Source organism: Rhinolophus sinicus, linkage group LG03 (genome assembly GCF_036562045.2).
Source record: "Rhinolophus sinicus isolate RSC01 linkage group LG03, ASM3656204v1, whole genome shotgun sequence".
NCBI classification, from domain to species: Eukaryota; Metazoa; Chordata; class Mammalia; order Chiroptera; family Rhinolophidae; genus Rhinolophus; species Rhinolophus sinicus.
The window spans coordinates 70,839,938-70,855,180 of record NC_133753.1 but is presented as its reverse complement, the minus strand read 5'-3'; the positions used below and the strand labels follow the sequence as shown (position 1 = coordinate 70,855,180).

General features: G+C 38.3%; 3 protein-coding genes across 7 annotated transcripts in view; 2 read left to right on the top strand and 1 right to left on the bottom strand.

Moving 5' to 3' along the window:
• SLC12A6 (solute carrier family 12 member 6) overlaps nt 1–3,675 on the top strand; it is an 84,280-nt gene extending 80,605 nt beyond the window's left edge. For all 3 annotated transcript variants that reach the window (XM_019752868.2, XM_019752867.2, XM_019752869.2), the window contains one exon: nt 628–3,675. In XM_019752868.2, coding sequence (XP_019608427.1) covers nt 628–719 — 92 coding nt within the window. In that variant the 3' untranslated portion in view covers nt 720–3,675. The remainder of the gene's footprint in view (nt 1–627) is intronic.
• Nucleotides 3,342–8,695, bottom strand: EMC4 (ER membrane protein complex subunit 4). Of its 3 annotated transcripts, XM_019752870.2 has the most exons (5): nt 8,502–8,692; nt 8,078–8,192; nt 4,625–4,778; nt 4,144–4,304; nt 3,342–3,922 (listed from the first exon to the last, which is right to left on the bottom strand). In XM_019752870.2, the coding sequence occupies exons 1-5, from the start codon at nt 8,585–8,587 to the stop codon at nt 3,887–3,889; spliced, it is 552 nt and encodes a 183-aa protein (XP_019608429.1). In that variant the 5' UTR covers nt 8,588–8,692; the 3' UTR covers nt 3,342–3,886. The 3 variants fall into 3 exon arrangements, with proteins under 3 accessions (XP_019608429.1, XP_019608430.2, XP_074184040.1); XM_019752871.2 differs by lacking the exon at nt 4,144–4,304 and having other exon boundaries at nt 8,502–8,695; XM_074327939.1 differs by lacking the exon at nt 8,502–8,692 and having other exon boundaries at nt 8,070–8,192.
• Nucleotides 8,696–8,709: 14 nt separating this feature from the next.
• KATNBL1 (katanin regulatory subunit B1 like 1) overlaps nt 8,710–15,243 on the top strand; it is a 78,409-nt gene continuing 71,875 nt past the window's right edge. Inside the window, exon 1 of the mRNA XM_019752883.2 lies at nt 8,710–8,778. The gene's annotated coding sequence lies outside the window, so the exon portion shown is untranslated. The remainder of the gene's footprint in view (nt 8,779–15,243) is intronic.

Sequence of the window (15,243 nt, the reverse complement as noted above, 5' to 3'; positions counted from 1 at the left end):
ACATCTTTTCTCCTTTTCAGGCTCTACCCACTTGCAAAAGCCTCTTTCTTTTGGATGGAGTTAGGGGAGAAGCAGTTGAAGCGGAATCTCCTCTGAGAGAAAAACAAAAGAGATATAAAGGGTCTTTCTCATACTGATTACAGGATTGCTTTTATGGTTCCCCTTCAGCACTGCAGTGGCATAGACTGGCCCATTTCCACCAGTCCAATTAAGGAAAAGAGGTTAAAAGAAAAAAGGTGGTAGAAAAATATGACTTGAGCAGCTTCGCTTAGAAATTACTTGGGTTCTCTCTAGGAATCTTACAAGCTGCCCTGTTGTGGCCTTTTCTTCTTTTTTGGCTTATTTTGCTACATAATAACACATTACTTGTGGGTTTTCCCCCATTTAAAAAAAAAATTAAGGAAAAAATCTAACAAATGGGAAGTCTTTTATTATATATGCAAAGGGACTAGATCCCTGGATTACTTCACAAGGTTAAATTGAATCCAAAGTTCAATCTTCTAATTCTGCATGTATAATTAAAACAAGCATGTTGATTTTGCAGCTTTGTAATCAGATAAAGTGATTAACATACCAGGTAATTAAGTGTGCTCTTCTCCCTGTTTGTCTCCTTGACAAATTCTGAAGACATGGAGTTCCTAGAAGTGCTCACCGAGGGGCTGGAGCGCGTCCTCCTCGTCCGCGGTGGGGGCAGTGAAGTGATCACCATTTATTCATAATCTACTCCTTAATGACTCTGCTTGGCTTCATCTTTTCAAAAAGGCTTCCATCCTCATGGAAGTGCCGGCTCTTTACTACCACTCCCATCAACTAGAGGCCTGTGTTCTGTGCATAGCACACTGAACTCTTGACGAGCTGAGCCTCAAGTACTTGTGTGAAAAAGTACAAATAGATCTGCACTTTGCTCCTATATGATCTGCTATCCTTACAGAAGAAGCAAATATTCCCTCAGCATCAGACCAATGGTCAAGTCCTAAAGCCATGTCTATACCAGCTGAAGGCAATTAACAAGGGAAACCAGTCAAATGAATAGGCAGAAAGGATTAGAAATTCAACTGAAGACAAAAAGCAAGTATATATCCAGCATTAAAGATGAGTCTTAGAAGTCATGGTTCATTGATGACACCATGAAGTAAGTCAGAGAAACAGCCTCATCATACTAAGGAATTCATGGCCAGTATATGGGGATCTGACATTCTGGTGAAGATAACCTATAGCAAGCCAAGAAGAAAACCTTTCTAAGCTGTTTTCTTGAGTGTATTTACTGTTCTCCAGGACTCTAACTTTATATTAGGGTACTAATATGCAAAAACTGAAACATGGCTGCAGTCTCTACTTCTTCCTCCAAAACAAGCTTTTCCCCAAAATACCAGGTTTAAGTACACATACTGCGTTGGTGTATATTTCAGTTGTTTCTCAAAACCCACTCTGTGGTTAAGACTGTAATACAGGGAGTGTTACCATGGAAATTGTTTTTAAAAGTGGAGTAAAAGGTATTTTTTCCAGGTTCTTTTCAAATAACCAAACCAAGGAAACTCCAAAAGGTGGCTCTTGAGATTTACTGATAGTCTGGTTACCGACGTGACATGGGCAGATATACAAGCTGTTACCTACTAGAAATGATGATGCCATAGACGAGTAGGCTCACATTTCCTTCTCCCTTTTATGCCCTCTGGGGTAGTAGGCACGGGTCAACAACCAGAGGAACAGCAGGAAGACTAGCTAAAATCCTTTCCTAAAGGGTTTCTACTATCTTTCAGAGGGATCCACAATGAAATTGGAAGTTCGAGAGCCATATTCCTTCCGTAGTGCCAAAGGTATTGAGCTGCTGGTACTCTGCTTACCTACTTCACCGAGTGGCATACAATTGGCACTGGCCTGATTCAAGAAACTTTTTTCACTAAGAACCCTGTAGACTCATTTCTAAAGCCATAGTGAAGATCTGAGGCACTTACCTAAATGCCCAGACTTGAGAACTTTCAATTTTACTCTTCATTCTGACTGCAGAAAGTTGGCTTTAAACCAAGATTACCCAAGCCGAGTCTTCTGCTATTGCAATTTTGTTTTAGTTCTAAATGTGTCAAGGAAATACTTGTGCAAGCTTAACTTTATTTGCTGATTCACTGATCACATAACACCTGGCTTTCAAGCATAGGGAAATTACCCAGTGTGACTGAATGGTAATTTCAGATATGGGAAATCTTCCTTTCTTTCACAGGATACGTTATTTAGAGAAACTATCTTGCCTGTAGTCATGTCTGCTTTTGAGTCTTACTATATTAATGATAAATAGTGCCCCTCTTTTGATTACCCAACAGGTTATGGAGCAAGCTGACCTAGGTGCCAGGAGACCATTCATTTGACCCTTATAGAGGAGAAAACCCTTCAATGTGGCTTAAGAAACTGAGTCATTTCAATTTGTTCCCTTTGCTTTTTCCACCTCCAGGCCCAGTCAGGGTAACAAAGCAGACAGAATGTTTTTCATTCTGCTCCTTCCTGCAGAGGGTAGAAGTATTGTTTGAACTTGCATTGCAACACTCCATTGCTTAGTTGAGTCCAGCGGTAGTGGGACAGGTCCCCCAGGACCCAAGATATTAAACATCCATGCTCTCAAGGTTGGCCTGCCCAGGATTTCCTCTGCATATACACTCTGGCCAAAGTCATATATATATTTTTCCATATAGAAAAAATATGGGCAGAAATTAAAGTTAATTTTAAAAGAGCTTTTTGTGACTGGAGCTCCTTAAGAATCTCTTAAAGGGATAAAGGAATTGGTGGCTGGATAGTATATAGCCACTACTATAGCCTCTAAAACAGAAAATCACTGTTATGTGGGAAAATGGTTATTAGGCCAGATTTAAACTCTCTGTCTAGAGCATTTCATGTCTATATGCTGCTTATGTTGTTTGTCTGCAGTGTCTTGTCTCTTTTAATCACTGCAAATAAAGCAATACCGACAACTTGGTCTAAGAATGCACCTTAGGGGAAGGGATTTTGTTTCAAGAAGGAAGAGGAAGAAAAGATCTCCTCCTGTCTTTTGAGTAAGATCTAGCTTTTAAGTCTGAGCTATGACTTTACCAGGGCAGGTTATAACATACATTCTCCACTTGCTGGCCCTCTGCCTTCTATAGCTGTCTTAAAAGCTGAAGTTTGAAGTGCGATATCTGCTTGACAGGTACTAGGTTCCTCTTGGCAGGGGGAAGATCACTACTTTACATCTTCCATTGCCTCAGATTCCTGTGGCCCCAACGATTCCTCCAGTCCTCATTCCCCCTAAACATGTTAAAAGTCCATTATTGTGGATATTAAAGTAGTATTGTGGATATTACACTGTAAGCATATTTATGTGCTCTTTTTTTGTCTGCTTTATTTTTCTTTTCATCATGTATAATCAGAATCCAGCATTAGTTTCTCACATCTTCCACAAGTGTCTCCAACAGAATCTTTATGTCCCAGCTTGTGTTAAATAAAAGTGAAATACTAAGGAAAGTAGATTTAAGGGAAACTTGTACAACTTTTTTTAAGCATTATTCTCAGCCATTTAATTTATTGAAAGGAGATGCTGCTGTGGTTCTTGATTTAGCAGCAACCATTCTTTTGTTTACATAGTTATGGTTTTATTTGTTGTTTTGCTCTATACTGGAAACATAAATAAAGTTTTCTACATTATTTTCATTCAAGGGTTATGGTATAGTTTCTTTGTTTGTAGTGATATGCACATTGTCTTTCTAGGAGGTGTCTCCTCACCATGGAGAAAAGAGCGCTTCTGGTTCTTCTCAGCATGAGTGATAATATTAGGGGTAAATATTACTGAGGAGCCACTGGGCATAAAAGACATTGTAAATGAAATCCAAATACTTAGGCACCAGGGGCTTCTTTCTCAGGTTCACAAAAGCAGTCCTCCACCACTGAACTCCATTCTCTGAAACAAAGAGTAAACAGGTAAGTGGGAATGAGTAGTGAAATAATTTCCTGAATCAAGTACTATTTTGTTTTATCCTTAAAAAAATAACTGCCTAGTGGATCTTATTTCTTAAGAAATGAGCTCTGATACCAACTCTAATCCCCCACCATCAAATGGGTCAGCTCTTTATTTACTGTACATTACAACTGGCCCCAAATCTAACTGTTCTTTTGCCTTACCTCAGGGGGCTCAATGAAGGCTAACCAGTCTGATGCGTGTGTAGGCAATAGTCCCATGGACTGGCACTTATAAACAGCCAATGCCAAACCCATGAGGTTCCCAATGAGATACACCAAACCCTGAAGAAACTTCTGGCTTGAACTTTCTAGCATCTTGAAAGCTGTTGGGGGTAACAGAAAGCGTCAAAAACAAAACAACTTTTTTTGTTTCAACATGAATCAGGCCATATATTAAAATAGCATCAATAATAGAGACAGACCCCATAGTAAGATCACAAATAGGAAGATCATTAAAAGTGAACAAAAAACCATGATAAACAACTGTTTTCCCCACCATGTCAACACCACTACCATCACCCTACACAACCTCCCCCTATTACTAGCCAAGAGCCATGCCAAAGATTTCCAATATGGGTTTCGCCTAAGAATTTGCCTTTAATTCTTAAACTTTGGGAAGGGTTATTATTTCAGGAATACTTACTGGCTGAAATGGCCATAAGTGCCTGAATGGGTCGCCAAGCCATCATACACACCATCATAGTAGGGAAGATGGAGATAGTATTGCCTGCCATGTACATGATGAAGAGGTTCATCGGAATCTGTTTGAGGGGACCCAAGGCGATGTCCCAGCAGCGCTAAAACAAAGACAATTTTAACCTCCAATCATTACCCTCAGTCTCACATTTATTGTATCACTAATATTAAAGTCAAATGAACACAATTATCAATTCTGTGCTTCTGACTGAGCTGACGCCTCCATTCTACCACCTCTCACCTCCAGGTTGCCACAGGAAACTTGCTCTCCCACTAAAGATAAGGCATCCTCACCATGTATTTTGTTTTGCCCTATAGGTTTTCCTGATGTCATTTACCCCCATAATTTTAGCAACAGATAGATTTTCTCTGCTTTTTCCTTGTATTTCTGCATCTATCATTGTCCTATCTACAACTGAAGAAATAGATAAATCCACGTAGTGGGAGATTAGCACATCTCAATAACTAATAGAACAAACAAAACAAGATATAGAAGATTTGAATGACATTAACAAACTTAACCCAACTGACATATGTAGACACTTCACCCAACAGTTGCAGAATTCACATTCTTTTCAAACACACATGGGGCATTTACAAAAACTGACCACTTGCTGAGACTGAGCCATGAAGGAAATGTCAATAACTCTCAAATAACTCAAATTATACAAAACATATTCTTTGATTACCACACAATCAAGCTAGAAATCAATAACAAAAAGATAACTAGAAAGTCCCTATAAATTGGTATTAACAAATGTACTCTAAGTAATCCATGAATCAAAGACATTATAATGGAAAATATAAATATTGTTACCTGATAAAAACATATTAACACTTGTGGGACACAGCTAGAGCTTTGAAAAATTTATAACTTTAAATACATATTAGAAGACTGAAAATAAAGTAACCATCTACCGTGCTTCCCCAAAAATAAGACATAGCCAGACCATCAGCTCTAATGCGTCTTTTGGAGCAAAAATTAATATAAGACCTGGTCTTATTTTAATATAATACAAGACTGGGTATAATGTAATGTAATATAATAAACACTGGGTCATATTAATTTTTGCTCTGAAAGATGCATTAGAGCTGATGATCCGACTAGGTCTTATTTTCAGGGAAACATAGTATTTCAAGAAGTTAGAAAGAGAACCCCAAGGAAAGGAAAAGGAAGGAAATAAAAAGAGCAGAAATTAATGAAATTGTCTTTAAATCAACAAAGCCAAAGGTGTTTTTTTCAAAAGATTAATAAAACCATTACTGGTGAGCATGATAAGGAAAAAAGGACGGAAGATAAATATTCAACATCAGGAATGAAAAAAGGGGTATCTCTATAGGTCATAAAGATACTAACGTGATCATATTACGAATTTTAGGAAATTGATAAATTCCTAGCAAAAATACACCTTACCTAAATGGCAGAAGAAATTGGAAATATAAATAGTCCTGTAACTGTTTAAGAAACTGAATATATAATTAGGCCCAGGTGGTTTTCCTTGACAAATTCTAAATATTTAAGGAAAAAATAAAGCAAATCTTATACAAACTCAGAGAATGAAAATGAACATTCTACAACTCATTATATGGGGCCTCATAAATACCAAAACCTGGCTGGGGCATTACGAGACAAGTTTACAGACCAGTATCAGTCATGACCCTAATGCAAAAATCCTAAACAAAATATTAACAAAGCTAATCTAGCTATATAAAAATAATAATATACCACTATCCATTTGGGTTTACTCACATCAAAAAACAAATGGCCATACTTAAATAGTTCCCTAATGTGTCTTACATATATCATTTATTTGGAAGTTTAAATATCAAATTGTCATAACAGAATGGTTCTAAAAGAAGTATATTTTATGATAATCTACTTTTAAAATTGGGCCTTTTTAATCATTTTACTATCTTGTATTATGTTACAATTTGATGCCAAGATGAAAAATGATACTTATCAAGAAAAGAATTGAAATCAGCTCTCATTTTCATGTGACAATCGCCTGAATTTCATAAAACAGATCATTTGCTATTGAACAATATTAAGGCTGAGAGGAAAGAAAGTGCAGGCACTGTTCTAGGCACCTGAGAGAGAAAATCCTGCTCTCATGGAGCTCTGAAGAATGAACAGACAAAATAAGTAAACTATATCATATATATGAATGACATGGAGAAATATAAAATAGGAAAATAGAATAGTGAGTGCTATGAGGGTAGGCTTCACTAAGAAGGTAACATTTGAGAAACCTAAGGAGATGAGGGAACAAGTCATAAAGGTAGGTAGGGGAAGCGTATTCCAGGAAGAGGGAAGAACAAGTACAAAAAGCCTGAGGTGAGAGCTTGCCTGGCATATTGAAGGAGCAGCAAGGAGACCACAGTCTGACTAGACTGGAGTGAACAAAGGGGAAAGTGGTAGGAGATGAAAAAGACGTTACAAGAGGCTCGATCAATGTAGAGTTACGTAGAACATTGTAAAGACTTTGGCTTTTACCCTAAGTGAAATGAGCGACAAAGGTTTTGAGTAGGAATGATTAAAAGGATCATTCTGGCTGCTGTGCAAGGTGGTAGTGAGACCAGTTAGAAGTCTACCGCAGAGAGAGACACTAGGAATCTTTTGGGGATGAAGAAAATGTTCTCCTTCAAATTGGTTGGGGTTTCATGGTGGTATACCACAATCAAAGCTCATCAGATTGTACTCTTTAAGTCACTGGTTCTCAACTGAGGGCAATTTGCCTTCCCGGAGACATTTGGTAATATTGGAGACATTTTTGGTTACAACTGGGGAAGGGTACTTTTGGCATCTAATGGGTAGAGGCCAGGGTTGCTGCTAAACATCCTACGATGGGCACTACAGCCCCCACAACAAAGAATCACTCAGCCCAAAATATCAATAGTACTGAGGTTGAGAAACCATAATTTAAATGAATGCAGTTTATTGTACATAAACTATACTTCAAAAGGATTTCTTTTTCAGTCTATTGCAGAAATCTGGGTGAAGGATGGTAGTGGATTAGATCAGGATGATAGGTGAAGGTAAGAAGTAGTAAGATTCTGAATCTATTTTGAAGGTAAAGCAAACAGAATATCCTGATAGATTGGTTGTGTGGTATAAGGGAATTAGAGTAGAAAAGGATGACCTCAACTGAAAGGTTTTGCCACCGACTGATCATTTTCGAACTACTTTCTACTGTGTATGTTCTGAAAGTCTTTTTCCAATTATTCAGTATTTTTGGAGCTGATACATAAACTACTGTAACACTAATCTCAAGCATTTTAGCTACCAAATATTTGGGATAAGGGCCATCTGCAGTAAGGTATGCATATGCTGCCTGGGAGAGGAGAGGGTGCGTAGGTCAGAACTAGCCCAAAGACGACCTTGACATCTATACCTCTGTACCTTCTCCACCAGGATCCGGTCTGTCTCTTGTACGCTGGTATCAGGCACTTGCTTGTCCAAGTACCCAACTGGGTACAGCGAGTCTCCCTGGCCACCGCCCCGGTCACTTCGGCCCCTAAAGAACCAAACCAAGAAACTAAGGCTGCAGACTCCCACATTTCATAACCCACATTTCCTGTTCTTCTAATCATAGGAGTAAAGATCCTCAGATGCACCTACCCAGATTAGATCAAGCCCTCCTGTGGGTTCGTCAGACCCCTACCTAATGGGAGGACTGCAATAAGCATCCTTTGGACATAGAAATCTCCACGGCAGAGAAGCCGCTAGCTCCCCAGGAGTCGTCTTCGTACTACCCATCCTTTTCAGGTTCCATCGGGGGCAGTTCTGTGGGGAAGTCTCTATGAGCTACGCCCAGGGTCCTCACCTGCTGCCTCCTCCAGGCCCGCTCAGCTCAATGGCCCACTTGAAGCGCCGGCCTCGGTTGGCCACCAGGCTCCCCTGGGCCGTCATGGCAAAGGCTGCCTACCAAAGCAGTGAAGTTCCTCAGTCTAAGGCGTAGCCGAGCCTCAGGCCCCCAGGTGTCCGCGACTTCCGGTCTCACTCTGTCAGTCCACTTCCGGCGCGTGTGTGTAGACGTCACTTCCGCTCCGGAAATCGGGTGGCCGAGGGAAGACAGTTCTTGGAGCTACAGAGGCTGGGAGGTGAGAAAAGCAGACAGAACTTACGTCTTACAAAAGCGATCTCGCGCGCTCCCTTCTTTCTGAAGAGAGTTCTCTGACCTCCGAGGTGCGCTTTGTGGGGGAGAAGGAAAGGCCAGGCTGACTGCGTTAGGAGTTGAAGCCTAGAAAACCCTTTTGGACTCCTTCGCTCTCCCGGGAACACAAGATTCCAGTCTCGGTTTAAATCCTGGTTTCACCACGGATTGTGTGACCTTGAGAGAGTTATTTAGTAGCTTCCGAGTATTGACTGTCCACTGTATTCCAGGAGCTTTCTGTTTATTATTTCATTTAATTCTCACAGTAACTTGACGAGGTAGATCTATCCCGGTTCTGCACAAAAGCTAGAAGGCACTGTGGGCGTGGAAAGGCTCGTGGGCTCAAGGTTCGGTTGGCCTTTTGAATCCTGGCTTCATTTCTTGTGTGACCTTTGTTAAATTCTGTTTCAAACCTCTTCATATGTAAATGTTGGATAATCTTTCAAAGCTTGTTGTGAGGTTAAAAGTAGTGCTCGCCACAGAAGCATGATGTGGTTTTTTTAAATGTCATTAAATAATCTACATTATTCATAGTGATTGGATTTTGTATTCAGTTGTACAGCTAATCATAATTTAACCTATTATTGGATAGTTCAGTTGTTTCCTGTTTTATTTTCCCCTCTTATATCTAGCGTTGCTGCGAACATCTTTGCAGGTCTTATTTCCTTAAGTTAAATTCCTAGAAGTGCGATTGCTGGATCAAAGAGTATGCATATTTTTAAGGAATTTTCACTTAAAACACCGCTAGAAAAATTGTACCAATCTACATTCCACCAGCTACTATAAAATTATTTTTAAAAATTTAATTGTCAGTTTGAATATGGTACCGAATTATTTTAAAATTTGTATTTCTTTGACTCCACGTTATTTTGATGTGGGGTGAGGGAACAGGTTGGAGTGCTGTGACACTGGTTGGGAGGTAAGGTTGGAAAAGAGCCTCCTTAGTCAGCTAAAGATTTTAGACCCTTGAAGGTGATGGTGATCTGGAGACACTGAGGATTACCATCCCCACTTTGTTTTCTGATTTTAGAAATACGTGTTCATACAGGAGTGTGTGAATAAGGCAGGAGTGAAAAAGGCTTTTCCCCTTCCAATCCATTCTACAATGTATACCTATCTAATCATAGGAAGACTCAGCTTCTACATTGCTTTCCTGCTTCTTTCTACTTTCCTGCCTTCATCACATAATCTGATGAACCATCAGGTTTCATCTCAGGCTTCACAAGGGTCTTGGCCCTATTGGGGATTCCTCTGTCCTAATTTTTGCATAATTACACCTACTGAATTGCATTATTTGTTGACATCCTCTGAGAACTTCTCTCTACCACCCTCACCCTACCCTAAATTCCTTGAGGGTAGAAACTATATGTTAATTGTCTTTGATTCCACAGCCTATTATTGCCTTGCACATATAAAGTACTAAACAAATGTTTAGTGAATGTGAGTAAATTAATTGAAAGCACATACATAAAAGTGTTGCATCTACTATAATTACATTTACGTAAAAAACACCTAAAAATTAGAAGGGAAAGAATACGTTAAAAACGTTTATGTTGTGTTCTGGTAGTGATTTTCATGCAATTTCTCGCCTGATTTTCAAGTCATTCTTGTTATGCTTCTTTCATACATTTTAAAGGAACACTAAAATATGTTAGTCCTTTGAATCGTATATTCTTCCCCTTTTAAAGTACTCCCCTATTTCTTTAAAGCATTTTTAACTATAACCTGAATCAAAGTTGCTCTGGCTTCAATAGAGTATTCCAGATCTTTTATTCATTTATCCTAGGAATCCTCATAGTGTTATTTGCTAAAACACGTTCCAAAGAGCAGGAAGATTTGGGGACTGAGCTGAGGACGGGGTTCCAAGGTCAAATAAGTTCGAGAAATACTACACATTATATTCTGCACATATACCCCAGAGATTCTCAGTGCTATTAGTATAACATATTAAAACTATGAGAAATGATTGAGTAAAGAATTTCCTTTTGTTTCCCAATTTACCTGATTTAGAACCCCTCCCCCCCTTTTTTTCTTATCACTTCTGTTAAGGTCCAATGGAATCAGTGTTCCATAGAACACAATAGGGGCAGCTTGTGGTATGCATGCTAGAATTCAGGAGAAAGATGAAAGCATTCCATAAAACTGCTTGTTTTTAAGATTATTAGAATATCATTAGAAGTAATCCTTTATGGAAATGGAGTTGTAAGTTAGAATTCAACTTCCGAGGATTCAAGTTTTTGCACAAATTGTGTTTTGCAAGAAAAATAAAGGGAAGCCTAGATTCTCTAATCCTGACTCCAAATGAACCACTTGAGTCACTTTGAATTAGAAACTTTCTTGGCCTTACTGTCTTTGTCTATAATATAAGAGACATACTAGATGACTTCTAAGGGAACTTCTAGGTCTAAAATGTATTTTTTAAAAGAACACATTTTGCATATTATTCTTTCATAACAAAAAAGACTCAAATGATAAACACATAAAGGAGTAATGGAATTTTAGATTATTTAAGTTGTTCCTTCCATTCTTTTCCTAGTTCTCTGAGTTGTGTAGGAATCACTGGATTTAAAAATATATACATTTTTAAAAATGTAACTATGTATAGTGATGGGTGTTAACTAAACTAATTGTAAATACATAAGTCATGTTGTACACCTAAAACAAATACAATGTTATGTCAGTTAGCCATATTTTAAATAATAAAATTTAAAAATGGAAAATATAATTTTTAATGAAGTAACATTGATTAATAACATACAAGGTTCAGGTACACAACATTATAACTCGATATCTGCATGTACTATAGCATGCTCACCACCCAAAGTCTAGTTTCCATCCATCACCATACATTTGACCCCCTTTAACCATTTTGTCCTCTCTCCACCCCCCTTATAACATGACTTGATTCTAAACTTGAAAGCATAATGGTTCTCTGTCCTGGGTCCACAGGAGACTCACATGGGGAGCTTTTTAAAAGATACCTGGGCCACACCTCCAGAGACTCTAAGTCATTTGCTTAGGGTGGAACATGGGGGATCAGTATTTTTTATGGCTCTTGAGGTGATTCTGCTGTGCAGCAAGGAATGAGAAGCATTGACCTAGAGCATTTAATTGCTCAAAATAACAAGGTTTGAATGTACACAAAGTAGTTTTTGAGAGCCTCCCTGTATGCCTCCCACTAGACTAAACTTGAATTAGAAAGTAGTGGGAATACTGAACTTATAAATGTTAAACTTCCCTTACTTTGTGCCTTTGAGCAAATACGATTTTAATTAAACTGAGAAGTCACACCATCATTCCTTCCATAGGTTATACGAGTTATCTTGTTTGACTTTATAATTTGTGCCACCTACAGTTTTTGTATTTAAGCCCCTCACCCCTTTTTAGGAGTTAAGTTGATTACTTTTAATACTTCATGCCATTCTATTCAGAGCAGTTGCATTTGGATTGAAACATGAAGGAGGAAATTTTCACAGATTTACCGAACTATATCTCTCTAAAGGATAAAAGCTTTTCTAGATAATGTTTAAAGTTTTTAGTATATGCCATTAATAATGTCTCTATAATAATTCTATTTGGCTATCCTCACTGTTCCAAAAGGTTTTAAGCATTTTGGCAGCTTTAGTAAAATGGGCTTCCATTGCAAATCCCCAGTTATTTGTGTTATTTAACTCTACTTTTACTACCATATTTCCCTGAAAATAAGACCTAGCTGGACAATCAGCTCTAAAGCGTCTTTTGGAGCAAAAATGAATATAAGACCCCATCTTGTTTTACTATAATACGAGACCGGGTATAATATAATATATATAATATAAATTATAAGTAAGTACTGGGTCTTATATTAATTTTTCCTCCAAAAGACGCATTAGAGTTGATTGTCTGGCTAGGTCTTATTTTCGGGGAAACAGGGTATTGCCTTCAGAAAAGGACCACCTTACACTATTTTATTCATGATGCAATTTATTCCATGTCAGTAATAGGGTCTTAACAAAAGACAAATTCTCCTCCATTTCATCTGTTTGCATTTAGTGAAAAAAAATTTTTTTTTGTAAGAGCCTACCTTGCTAGTTATTGCTGGGTTTCTGAATCATTTCTATGTGGATTACAAATTTTTTCAATTTCTGGTTCATGGCTGTGCAGTGACACAAACTAGTATGGTGCTGGGAAATGTCGGTTAGTAATACCATTCTTCCTTAGCAATTAACTTTTTCATTTCAGAAGGATGGTTGTGCAATTCACATTTTAACAAATTCCCATTATAGCACTTCCCTCCAGCCCTTGTTTAGAATGCTGGAAGGATTGCCATTCCCACAGATCCCATTAAAGGATTAGAATGAACCATAGCATGAGTCATAATGATATATTATGATGGTATAACGTGTTTCTTCAAGTCTGGATACCCTGGATTCATTCTGGTGATTAATTTCAGCTATCTTGGAAGTGGACTAAACTCTCTACATCACGTATCTGAATGGCCAATCCTGGTCCTTTGGCATTTTCTCCTATGTGCTAATTTTAAAAAGCCTCAATTGATTCAGATATAAAGCACTGTTTTATAGCCTGAATTTTTTGGAAGGAGGGTTGTTATGGCCTGATTGTTTGTGTCCTCCCAAAATTCATATGTTGAAGCCCTAACTCCTAATGTGATGGTATTTGGAGATGGGGCCTTTGGGAGGTACTTAGGGTTCCTTGAGGTCATGAAGGTAGGGCTCTCATAATAGAATTACTGTCCTTATAAGAAGAGACAAGAGAGCTTGATCTCTCACTCAGCCAGTGAGGACACAGTGAGAAGGTGGCTATCTACAAATTAGGAAGAGTGCTCTCACCAGGAACCAAATCAGCCGAAACTTGATCTTGGACTTCCCAGTCTCCAGAACTGTCAGAAAATAAAATTCAGTTGTTTAAGCCACCCAGTCTGTGGTATTGTTATGGCAGCCCAAGCAAACTAATAGAAGGATGAAGTGGGATTCAGAAGAATTGAAGAAAAATAAGTACCTTTTGGTACTTGAAAGACAAAGTCATCCCTTAAAACATATACACAAATGTAGGGTTGTTTAATATGTAGGAGCTTATTTTATAAATAGAAACATACTAAACATTCCACTGATTTGTGTTTTTTTTGGTGTGTGTTTTTTTTTTTTCAGTTTATCTTGGATGTCTCCTATGCCTGTCATTCAGATCTACCTCATTCTTTTTAAAGGTTACAGAGTATACACAGCATGGATGTATAATAATTTATTTAACTAGTCCCCTATTGATGGGCATTTACGTTGTTCCCATCTGTCACTACTACAAAACGTGTTGCTGTGAACATCTCTGGGTACCTTGTCAGCACAGTTCTGTAGGAGAGTCATACAATTGGGATTGCTTACAGAGGTTATACAGTGTTGATGGGTTCAAATAGGCTCTGCAGAATGTGCTAATTTACTTTCTTTTTTTAAATTTTTTATTGGGGAATATTGGGGAACAGTGTGTTTCTCCAGAGCCCATCAGCTCCAAGTCATTGTCCTTCATTCTAGTTGTGGAGGGCGCAGCTCAGCTCCAAGTCCAGTTGCTGTTTTCAATCTTTAGTTGCATGGGGTGCAGCCCACCATCCCAAGCGGGAATAGAAACAGTAACCTTGTTAAGAGCTTGCACTCTAACCAACTGAGGCATCCAACTGCCCCCTAATTTCCATTTTTAAGGGTTAGCGGACTAAATTATTTCTTGTAGTAAATTGAATGATTTCTCCCAAAAATTCACATCCTTATTTGGAAATAGGGCCTTTGCAGATGTAATTAGTTAAGATAAGGTGGATTATGGTGGGTCCTAAATCCAATGACTGTTCTTATACGAAGAGGAGAGGACACACATACACAGGAAGAAGTTCATGTGACAATGGAGGCAGAGATTGGAGGGATGCAGCTACAAGCCAACAATTGCCAGAGCCACCAGAAGGTAGGACGAGGCAAGGAAGGATTCTTCCCTAGAGCCTGCGGAGACAGCATGGCCCTACCAATATCTTGGTCTTCTGGCCTCCGGAAGTAAGAGAGGCTACATTTCTGTTGTTTTGAGCCACCCAGTTGCGGGTACTTTGTTACAGCAGCCCTAGGAAAATAATACAAGTTTCTTTATAACAGAATTTCCATGCAAATGAATTAAATTAGCTTAAGTGGGAAATAATAACAAGTAATAAAAGCTGCCAAATCAAATCCTAAACTCTCAAAAATTTGCACAAAAAGTTTTATTTCCTAATTGCTATGATTGGTTCCTTTAATGCAGTGATTTTTAAAAATTTGTTTTATTATAAAAGAAGGGCATTTATTGTACAAAATGGAAAATACAGATAAGTAAAAAAAGATAACATCCTACCATGCAAAAAAAAAACACCAAAAATAATTTCCATAGATATATTTTTTTAATTTTTTAT

Bases quoted from the DNA above. Each gene is read 5' to 3' on its own strand.
- EMC4 (XM_019752870.2), bottom strand. From the start codon at position 8,587: ATGACGGCCCAGGGGAGCCTGGTGGCCAACCGAGGCCGGCGCTTCAAG. The intron at 8,193-8,501 runs GTGAGGACCCTG...TTGGTTCTTTAG, and splicing joins GGGCCTGGAGGAGGCAGCAG to GGGCCGAAGTGACCGGGGCG. The intron at 3,923-4,143 runs GTAAGGCAAAAG...TCTTTGTTTCAG, and splicing joins CCTTCATTGAGCCCCCTGAG to AGAATGGAGTTCAGTGGTGG.